Source organism: Bombyx mori, chromosome 10 (assembly GCF_030269925.1).
Source record: "Bombyx mori chromosome 10, ASM3026992v2".
Lineage (NCBI taxonomy): Eukaryota > Metazoa > Arthropoda > Insecta > Lepidoptera > Bombycidae > Bombyx > Bombyx mori.
This window is the reverse complement of record NC_085116.1, coordinates 4,572,240-4,584,537: the sequence shown is the minus strand read 5'-3', so window position 1 is coordinate 4,584,537 and position 12,298 is coordinate 4,572,240. Positions and strand designations below refer to the sequence as shown.

The following is a 12,298-nucleotide window of genomic DNA, read 5'->3' as shown; positions in this document are numbered from 1 at the left end:
CTCAGAAAAATTATTACCCGGTTCACCTATGTGTAATCACTACCTACATAGTATAAAACAAAGTCGCTTTCTCTGTCCCTATATCCCTGTATATGCTTAAATCTTTAAAATTACGCAACGGATTTTGATGCGGTTTTTTTAATAGATAGAGCGATTGAAGAGGAATGTTTATATGTATAATAACATCCATTAAATAGTGGAGAAATTAATAATAAATTACAGTTTCCGAAGCGAAGCGAGAGCGGGTCGCTAGTAGGTACGTAATATATCGATATTGTATATTCACGTATTTATTAGTATTACGGGAAGATACTAGTTAAAACGTTTATATCAGGAATAAACATGTGCAAATCATTCCGACGAGTCCGATGAAAGACGGGCCAGATCCTATTCTATTTTAGATGGCAAACATTTTACGGCGTCTTTTAAATTATTTTCATCGTTTTCCTTCATGCAGATTATATTGTTTGATCTACATTAAGTTTTGCAATTAATTATTTCTGGACTTAACGTGAAATCCGTGGCTTAGCATCAAGCCGTTACCATTGATATTTATTGATGCTCCATTCTTATTCAGGATTTTACGATAATTTTAGTTTAAAATTATATTTACTTATCTCACACTAAAATAAAAAATTAAATTTTTAAGTGACTTTATAAGAATTGAGTACGATACAGATACGTTCATAAATATCAAGATTATTTGTTCAAAGTAATTTTAACGAGAATTACTAGTCGTTTTTTGTTCAAAATTTACAGACTATAAAAGGATGTTGAAATTTTGGAGAATACCATGTTTTTTTAAACGGTCATATCTCTCTACTCTTTAAATTATTATAAATAAAACTAATTTGGAAATCTGCACCATAACGTGTACTCGTTTTTTGTCATTCTTCTTCATTTCACTCATCAAATCAAATCGCAATCAGGCGCAAATCAAATTTTTTGAAACGTAATTTCGACATACCGCTGTTTATCTCAAGCTGCTTAGAATTCCGATTATCGTGTTGTGGTCTCAGAGTGAAATAGCTATAAGGACAATTCCTGGCCTTTTGGATACGGAATTTAAAGAAAATAGTTATTTTTTTTAAAGATTTGTTTATGTTTGGTACAAATTCGTCAGCTCTAGAAAGTTTCGAGTTTTTAAAACAAGTATGATTGCAATAAATTGTAATAAATAAAATGAATGTTTAAAATATTTAATGATAAACTTGATTGATAGATATTTAAATGTATTTATATATCATTCAATATGTTATAATGTAATAAATTCTTAATATTCACGAGCTAATCCTATAAAAAAAAAATCTTAAGTAAATTAATTTTCAATCCTTACTTATCTATAAATAATAAAAATTTATTACGATAGTTTGAAATCTCTCGTCTTCAATCACAAGCTCAGGTCTTACGAATCGCAAAGGCATGAAGGTCATGAAGAATAGTTATTATCTAAATCAATCTGAATCTTGTGTTTACGTCTTAAAATTTTATGTTTTTCATTTAAAAATGAGAGTTGTATTTGCTAGTTGGATGTTTTTAATAAAAAGTCTACATTAAAATCCTATGGACTAGCACCTTGATAAAATATTCAGATTCAATTCATAAATTAACTAAAAACCATCTTATTAATTGATAGTATAGATAGCTTGGCTTTAGATAGATTAGGTAGATTTCTAGCTAGTTGGAGACTAGTAAACTGAAGGGTCCATTCTCGGTACAAAAAAAATTGCCATTTTAAAAATCTCTCCTTACCAAATTTTTTTTTTTGTCATAATCATCGTAGGTCGTATATAACCCTTAAAACTTCATTCCATAAAACGAATTCCTTTAAGGAAGGAAATTTGTAACGTTGAAAATCACTACAGTATTTTTAATATTGAAAGACCGTACCTATTTTATTAGTGACACGAAAAATCCTTCTCACTATCGATCAGCGTCATACGACCAAAGTTAAAATCTCTGCCAAGCTCAGCATCAAAACACTTCAATGACGTTTAACTGTCAACCTAGATCACACAATGAAATCTACATGCACTATTTTAAAACACAATTAAAATAATTAAATCGTCCTTAAACTTCTCCGTTTTATTCAACTGGGTGGGGATTGACCACATTTTTTTCAAAGTGATTTGCTTGTTTTCGTTATTTTAAAATTACTTGTTTTAAACTTTCGTCGCTATCCATAAAAAAACATTTAAATCGTGGTTACAATTCGTCCAGCATAATATGTATTTGTAATTTATTACTAGGTATATTAAATATGTACATTTATTGTAGTGTAATTATAGTTTCTTATAACAGATTTGAAAGACAGAGAATTATGATGACGAATTCTCTATTGCTAAAGAATTAATGCATAGCACAGCTATCCCGCACTTTCAACCAAAATGCGTGAATACTTCGCGGTCTAAATAGGCAGGTTGATGATCACTCATGAGGTCTTACGTAACACCTTTTCACCATAAATTCTTTAGTACTGTTAAGATAGGACTTATGTGGAGAGTAATACAAGAAAACAAGACCTGACTAACTTGAAAAGACTGTGGTCGCATAACTATTAACACTGCACGGACTATCATCTTGACCTTAATATTAATAATCTTCTATAATCGATTGTCTTCAATGAATTTAGAATACCCAATTGATTACATAATCTTAGAATGCAATGTTTTAATACAAAATTGATACGACTTGCTGAATTATAATAATACAGGCAAAACAAGAAAAAGTTCCCTACAAAAAACTCAAGTTCATGTCCTCGATCTTATACATTCGCGGACAGTGGTTTCTTGTCACGGTCAAATCATGTTCGATCAAGTTCATAATCAAAACACACTTACTTTAAAACTTAAGGGACGTACATAAAAAGTGTCGAATAAATGTACCTGCCTTTTAAAATCACCTAAGATATAAAATTAACGTGATGGTAAAGTAAACAAAAGTTAAGAGACAGCTGGTACCGGGACTCGAGCTGGGTAGCACCCGCTATAAAAAGATCATCATAGGACGGCGGACGGTGCGCGACATGCAACCCTGGAAAACGGCTCGACTGTGCCATCGGGTACTGTTGCCAAAATAATTAAAGCAATCTCCTAGTGTCCCGCCACCGCGCCCGCGCCGCTCTAAAATCGTCGCTCTTGGCCCGGGAGTCGATACTCGGGGCGCGGCGGGAAAACATCTCCCGCGCCACTCTTATTTCTTCTTTCCTTCCCGACGCTGTCGGAAAAATAGTTCAGTAAGTTCCTCATTGCCAATATAAAACAAATCGACCGTGAGTGTAATGCGAAGTGTTCATTCAGTGCCTTAACAGTTGCCTGAAGGAAGTTTGTGAATTTCATAAGTGTATAAGTGTTACATAACGCGAAGTAAATTTCGGATTTTTAAAAATACCGCAATTTGTAGGCGCCTTTGGCACCGAAATAGCTTTTCACTGCTTTTAGTCACGTGGTACACGTTCAACCTATAGCATGGCTCCACATTGATGCACAGTCGTAAATTAAATCAACAACTTTTTTGGAGAAAAGTTACAGTTCATAATAACAAAATTAATTACTGTTTACATACATCTAAATTTCATATTTTTTACATTCACTGATCAAAAAAAACATATTTAAAAGGAAGGTGACATGTCACATTCTAAAAATACCCAAAAGGTGGCGCTAGTGATGATTACTTCTGCTACGTCACGTCAGTTTGTAAAAAATGACGGCTGCATTTGATACGTGTTCTTGTCGCTTATGATATATATTTACGAGAAAAAGTATTAGATTAGTACAGAAATTTGCTTTAATTTGAATAATCAATTACTTTTGACGTTATTAATTAAGTGAACGATTATTTGAAAACTGTCCTTCTCATGTATTTAAATAACTTCTTGGTGAGTGGTGTAGTAATCAGATTGTGCCTACGGAGTAGGAAGTCCCTTATTATTCTCAATGTGCACTTTTATTGCTAAATTAAAATTGAATTACTAAAGATAATTCAAGATAAAATAAAATATGGCACACCCAAAATTTTTAACGTTTCTAACAGCAGTGACCTATTAATCCAGCAGATTTATACCAAAGTAATACTTAATATCAGTGATTCCGTTTTTATAGTTTTGTGAACAATTTTATATTAAATTCTATTCACAGCTTAATTTTTATGCGTTAAATAGATTTAACTTACGTGTTATTATATATTTCAAAATATAACCTAACCTAAAATTGTTAACAACTTTTAATGATGACTCGTCATTTCTAACCTATGTTCTCTTCTTACCTTCTAGAACTGACGGCAACATAGTAATTCCACCATGGAGGACGCTCACACGAAATCCGTGGAAGAAGTCTTAAAATATTTTGGCACAGACCCAGACAAAGGCCTTAGTCCAGACCAAATAAAAAGGAACCAAGAAAAATATGGACCCAATGGTAAGTTTTATTCTAATTCACATGCAAATCTATATATTTTTTATTTATTTCAGTTACAAACTTATCAGAACAGATATATAATGAAAGATTATATTGAAATTTTCTGTACATTTTAAAAATATTAAAGTATTTTTTTCTCAATAATAACCATCATTGTGAATTTTTTTTTGTGAAAAAGTTCATTGTGATTTTTCATTCATTCAATCATTGTGAATTATACCAATTAGTTAAGGTTAGAATTCTATTACACCAATTAAAATTGAAAAATTACAATCAAAAATGTAATCGTTGCAGCAAGCACCAACAATTCTTACTTTGTTTTTAACATTCAAAGCCGATTTACTGATAGCTCACTGCTAAGTGATTTCTAAAAATGGAGAACAGTAGCTACTTTATAAGCACGACTTACATTTTATGTCAGGGTTAGTAAAAAAAAATAAGCGTTTTTAGAGTTGCACCAACTAAAAACAAAATTTGTTATTAAAACTGCTAAAAATTTTCAGAACGCACTCCTAACTGCAGCCCTAGATCCTAGGCCTCACTATCCCAACCAGATTAGGTATTGAAAGTGAATCATGGATCTGTGCTCTTCCCTTCAAATTCCATTTACACTTTAATCATCTTTCAATTGTCGTGGAAAGTGGAATCAGTTAGAAATAATCTGATCAAAAGTTGGTATTGCTGTCCATTAACATTCTAAAATCAAAACATTATTAGAACTTTTTTGTTTATGAAAGGGAAAATCATTAAAGTAAGTTATAATCTTAGGAATACTGTAACAATTTGTTAGTGAACTTTAGAATCATTTAGAATCAATCATCAAATAAACAAACAAAGTTTATGTCTTGTTGATAATCAATAACTGGTTGGACAGGACAAAAACATCAGAATGGAATTATATTCAGTAAAATATTCATAAATTACATTTTAAAGTTCAAATCTAATCAACTTCTCTGGTTTAGTATCACATGCAGATTTGATCGTTTAGATTTCCAATGCAAGGAAAACAAACATTTAATATTAATGATAAGCTGCATTCCAAAATCTTGATTTTATTTTAACTTAGGATTAAGCCAACATTAAAAAAGAATTAATGACATTAAAAATCTCAAGTACAATGTGTCAAGTTGAAACTTTGATATACATTTTCTGTCAATGATTTGACGACAGTCACTAATGCACTAAACTAGCTCAAGTCGTGTTTTGTTTTAATGCTGAAAAAAAATAGTACTTAAGGATATCTATGTAATATCTAATAACAAAGTTTACATAAGACAAGCATTTGTAATATTCTTGAAATTACTGTGGAAAATTTAAACAGAAAGCGGTCAGTGAGCGAGAGGCAGTAAATACATTACATTTTTAAAATTCAAATGGTTACTAAAGTAAAATTTGATGTTTTGCCAGATAACTACACTTGGCCATGAATCATTACTGTTGACAAAGAATATTTAAAAATAGAAGTCTCAAGGGTATTGATACCCTTTATTACACAATCCACAGTTTAATAAATACATTTTACTTAATTGTTAAAATTTATTATAAGATTAAACACATAAAAGTTGATTAATTTACCTTTATAAAATCATTAAGTTTGACGTCAGAATGACGCGATGCGTAAATACAATTTAATATGAAAAATAGAATTTTAAGTATTTTTATGAAATGTGACCCTGAATATCAGTCGCCTCTTCTCTTATATAAAAAGTATTTTCGACTATTTTCATAAACACTTTTGTTACTAGCAGTTTTGCGTTGTAAATATCCATAGGAATGAGACCCGCTTCTCGGAAGGACAATGACCTTCAGAGTTCATTCACCAATAAAATATCCAAGAAGGCTTGATGTTTGACCAGTATCTTATTAGTTTAATAAATTTACAGCTACTAAGTCGGTCGGACCTAAGGTCTCAATTTACGTAACTCACCATACCTAGTAATAATGTGTGTCATCAAAGGCAATATCAATTCTTATGACTTTGTTTCCCATTTATAAATATCAAAGTCAAGAAAAACCTTCTAAGAAGTTCACTGACTTAATAACAGTGATAAAACTTAATACAACATTGCTAAACATATACCTTGTTTCTTCATAATATTTTTTACCTGTTCTTTTTATTGTGTTAAAATATCATGATGTAGGTATTCATCTCGGTGAACTAATTTAATCTATTTTATTCGTAACATACGTAAGCTCATTTAATTTTATTACTTCAACGGCCATTAGTTAAAATTCTTCGCAATTAAGCAGGGCCACCATACACTTATAAAAACATTTAAAGAATTCTTTTCGAAAGGAGAGAAAATGTAAATAAATTCGGTGTGTATATTTGCAGAGGCAGACGTGTTGAATAATTGATATTAGTCCAAAACGCACGTGATAAACAGCAACCATGAAAGTAATCGCATTTAATAGTATCACTTAATTATCCTTGTTGCCTAACAGTGCTTGTTTAAAATATTATATTAAAATAAAATTCTTTGACGCCTTTTAATATCATTTACGCAAAGGGATATATGGTTATTTCGCCTCAAATTACTGGAAATCTGTCAATGGATTATTGACTAAAATCTTCAAGTTAAAATCACAGTCGAGATGTCTAAAATACATGCGAGAAAAAACTAAAAACTATTCTTGTCAGAAAGTACTGTAGGATCTCACATTTGTCAAATGGATTTTTGGCAAGTCATAAATTGGGAACACATAAGTGTATTTACGAGTGGCATGTCAAATACATATTACTATGTATATATTGGCATAGTAAAGGTTGCGGTTTTGCTTTTTTAAGTTAATAAAAAAAAAAAATCGGTGTATTCGTTTCTACTACTTCTTTCGCGTTCTACTATTATTTCTTATCAAACAACAAGAGTAGCAAAACACTAGATTAAGAACAAAGAAATAAAAAGATTAGCTATGCGGACGACCTCCGACGACATATCGAAACACAAATGACTCACGGTGTAATCTCTTCACTTGTTTATCATGAATCTAATTGTTGTGAATGATATTTCCATTTAAAAATTTTAATACGCATAGCCTCAGTTTTATAACTTTATCGCCTTGATTCGTTTATAGTGATATAAATTCTGTAGTTTTATTTGTTCTATTTATTTACAATGTGTAATAAAAATCGACGGGAAGCTTTTCACATTCGTCTTTTTTGCCATTAACTTGTAAACGTTATTCGATTTCTCTATTTTCGAATTAGATCGGTTGATATTCTTTAAATATTTAATGGATGCCTATAAAATTACATTAGAAGCACGCATTGTGGATCAATCAGACAGCGCTTGTGCAGTATTACAGGGAAATAATTGATCGATGGATGATGCGTACGTCCAGTGTTCGGCTATTTTTAGTATAGCCGCCAGCATCCACAGCGAGGATAGGCTACCAATGGTGCGTGTGCACAAGCTTACGGCCCGGGGAGATGCCTTCAGCCGTGACAACGTATCGTTAACGTATAATGCTCATTCGCAACAAGTCCCTCGCCCTTTATTAAGACTTAGGTAGGAAAATATATCGATTTCTAATATATTCATGTATAAGACTGAAAGATAATGTACGTTTAGAAACTGAAATATGTTAAATATTAACCACAACAAATGAATGGACTACGTTAATTTTTTAAGAAGTACTAGGTAGTTACATATTTTGTTTCTCTTTTTGAAACCACCGAAAATGATGTATAATAAGAAAATTAACACTAGAAAAAGTCGAAAGTAAATTTAATATTCCTATATAAATGTATTATAGCCGTAGTAATAATACCCGCTAAAAAAATGTGGCAAAAAAATTGCCGAAAAAACACAGCATCAACAAACTGATTTAGAGAAATTGCATAATATAAATCATATTTCAATAACATTAAAAAAAAAAAAAAAGAATCGAACATTTCGAACAAACCAGTAACTTATCTATCAATTTGATTTAAGACAATGAATTTAAATTCTCAAAACAAACGAATTTATAAGCAGCATTAAATTTATGTATAAACGAAAGAAAGCTATAATTTTCTACCCACTGCCGTAGTCTGCATTCTTCTATCATTATTTGTACCTCCGTAATGGATGGACAAGCAACATTGACGATTAAAACACGCAGGCAACGCAAGACCTACCTAGACTAGCGAATGTTTATTTTTTCAGCTTCGTAAAACGAGCGATTATTTTACATCGGGAAACATCGCATAAACCACGCGTCAGTTCACTACTTGCGGCTCGGTCACAATACGGAAAACCTCAAACGAGAACAGATACTTAATTATTGTGTACGTTCGGCATAAATTCTGTCAGGTTCGAAATAAAAAATAATTTTAATTATTTATTATTAAAAAATGTTTTTTTCCAACCTTATGCTGCTCTTGTTCTATACGTCAGGGAAAGGTTTCTGGCGTAGTACACATAATAAATAACAGGATCATCGCATTAGAACAAATCGTTGATTTTTAATATTTACTCGCAGCGAAACGTGACAAGATTTAAGTAGCGGTTCATAACTAAATTATTAAATAGTAAACTATATATTGCAAAAACAAAAAAAAACTAATGCTAAAAACGATAATTGTCTTTAAAATATATCAAATAAGAATACAATCGAAAAAACCTGTTTCAAACATAAACCGGTTGTATATTATTTATAGAATATTATTCGTATAGGCCCTACGGGATTACGTGCGTCGCATGTGATAACAGCCTAAATTCACTGCGTATTAATACAACGTAAATAAATTCGAGTCTACCATATAAATAATGAGATAATATTACATATGTTTTAATGAACAAAGTAAGTTTCTATTTCTTTACGATAAAATGTTAGCACGGATATCGGACACTGATAATGGACGTTTCAAGGTGGAATGTCTTATTAATTAAATAAAAAAATAAAAATCCAAGTCAGGAGATCTGGAATGCTGACGACTGCCGCAAACGGTTTCGAGTACCCACTGCCTGAAATATTATATATAGATACAAGAGTTTATTTCGGACGGTCTACGTTGGCGGGTTGCGTCTACGAACGCGGCTGACGCGTATTCACTGTGCCGTTTTCATTTTTATTGTAATAATGTATGTGTATATTCAGTTACATAATTTTATTTCTGATTCACTACAGGAGGATAGTGTGTGTAACGTCATGATAGTAGTTTTTGAGGTTTTTGCGAATCGATTAAAATCACTAATTGAAACACGTGGGAAACAAATATTTTGAAAATATCTAAAACGGATAGAAGAGCTGCTCCTTATTTGATATTAAGCTCTTAAGACACTGTGACGTAAATATAGTACAGTCAGCGTGGTCGAATCCATCGGCGGTAAATGGGTAGACATGATTACTATACACTAGTAATTCAGAAGAATGCGTATTCCGAAGAGGACGTATAAAAAAAATATGAATAAAAATAAGACTTGAAGCTACGGTACGTGTGGCGCTCCTGCATTTTCCAAAACGCGATAGAAAGCAGTCTGCGCATAGTTTTTGTGCAACACCCCGCTAACTGCCGAGGTATAATAAATACGAGCGTTTGTTCTTTTTAAAATGTTAGAAATTTAGATAATATTTCCACTGGTGGTCGGGTGATAAGTGCTGATTTTAATCGCGAAGCAATCAACCGCTCAGGTGTGAACGAGGAATTTTTTAAATAATTCATTTTTAGTGTCGACCTCACGTCTCAATGTGACCTGCGGCATTCACGTTAACATGTGGTCTATGGGCTCCGGTAACCAATTAACACCAAATGTTCCGTTAGCTCTTTCACAAAACCAGTAAAAAAAAATAGTAACGATCTTTAAGTTGAAGTAAATCTAATTAAAAAAAAAAAGTTAGTCTGGTGAATATCGACCTTCTTAACATTTTAAACTTTCACTGCAAATCACAAAAAAAATCTGCTTAGACCTCGTATATGAAATGGAACAAAACAACGGAGCATGGTGACGCTATTATTGTTAATCGTACTTTCACCTGTCTTTCTTTTTTTTTGTTTACAATGAGATAAGATGTCTAGATAATTCCACGCCGGGCAATTTATATTTCATTAATCTGTTCAAATCAAACATCTGTGATATGATTAAATGTTAAGTTAAATAAATACTTAGTATAGTCCGAATAGCATTGTGATCTAGAGATTCGTTTACGCCAGAATAGCATATGAAATTACCTGTCAATGTCATTCGTTATACACAAAAAGAAAACAATTAAATATTAGTTTAAAAAAAAAAGAGGTTCATTGTTTAAACGCTATTAGCATTCACGACACGCGTCTGCATCTATGTGACGTAATTGTATTCGAAATGATACAAGCATATCGCCAAGCGTCGCGGTCGCTGTGTTTCAAATGCTACTTTTAATTTTTATTAATAATTTGCACAGATGCTGACATGGCGTTATCGACGCGCTAGCTAATTGCTTACATTATTAACGACTCAGCTGGCAGTCAAACTGTACGCAAATAGAATCCATAACATTGATTTCACACGAGTTCCACTAATAACAGAGATCAAGGCAGTAAACGTTTAGATAGTCAATGATATGATTGACTAGGACGTAATTAGTGTTGTTTGTAGGAACTAATACGTTACGGCTTATTGAGAGACAATTGAAACCGGAACATTGGTGAACTCATTACGAAAGCCGCGATGACGTCAGCATTAGCTGAACATGGAACAGGTCAGACCACAAAACTTATGACGTGGTCTATTAGTTGTAATAGTACATAGCGCTACTCGGTTAATTATTGTTCTTTTTTTATTATTGCTTAGATGGGTGATTACTTTATAGTCTAAAAGCTAGCCATCGTCGGACCTCCCTCATTTTATAAAAGCGGAGCTCTTAGCACAATGCGCTTGGACGAACCAATTTTTATTTTTATTGCTTAAATTAGTGGACGATCTCAGCCCACCTGGTGTTGAGTAGTTACTGCAGTCCATAGACATCTACAACGTAAATGCGCCTCCCACCTTGAGATATAAGTTCTAAGGTCTCAAGTATAGTTACAACGGCTGCCCCACCCTTAAAACCGAAACGCATAACTGTTTCACAGCAGAAATAGACAGGGCGGTGGTACCTACCCGTGCGGACTCACAAGATCCTACCACCAGTGTTCATTAAATTCAAGATAGATTTGTTCCGTTCAATCAACAGACGGTGCAAGTCCTTTCATCATAATAAATATGCATACTTAAATCACAACATTTATAAGAAATGTGTTTTTTTTTAATAATCATGACACATTGCTGTGGCATTTAATTGTATTTGTCAAGACTAAACTGTGATATATTCTTGCATTAAAAGATTTAAACTGATAAATAATCAACCTTCGTTTCTATATTTACTTTTAACATTAGCATACAACATAATACGTACGTGTTGTTATGATCACGTGATAGTTACTACAGCTATAACTTTCCAACCAGAGCCAAAGGTCGTTTATTGATTAGATTTTCAAACAATTATAACCTTTATGCCTTAACTAAAATAAAGTAAACTATTGCTAACATATATTGGCACTTCCGGCAATAATGTTTCTGTACTATATAATAATATCATAGGGTATCGTTTCGTAATACATCTACAGTAATCCTTCATACCAAACGTAATAATATGTTAAAAAACGGAATATGTCAAGTTAGCCATAAGGTAAACTTATGATAAAACAACTATTTACTTATCTGTAATGATAATAAAATGATGGATTACATGAAATAAATTCAAAGAAACTTATATATAAAATTTAATAATTAAACATTTTAAATGCAGTCTGCATCAAGGAACAGAATTCAAAATCGTGTTTTATCTACGTATAAGCTCTTGCTCACGTGAGCCGATCTTGAAATGAATATTGACGCATGAATCTCGCACAGTGATAATATGATGCGTACTTGAAAAAC

General features: G+C 32.1%; 1 protein-coding gene across 11 annotated transcripts in view; it reads left to right on the top strand.

Annotated features, from left to right (window-relative positions):
• The window catches only part of LOC100302733 (sarco/endoplasmic reticulum calcium ATPase), a 30,303-nt gene that overhangs the window by 7,777 nt on the left and 10,228 nt on the right, over positions 1-12,298 (top strand). For 2 of the 11 annotated variants that reach the window (XM_062670300.1, XM_062670296.1), the window contains exons 1-2: positions 3,107-3,365; positions 4,271-4,415. In XM_062670300.1, the coding sequence (XP_062526284.1) occupies positions 4,298-4,415 (118 nt within the window). In that variant the 5' untranslated portion in view covers positions 3,107-3,365; positions 4,271-4,297. 11 annotated transcript variants of the gene reach the window in all.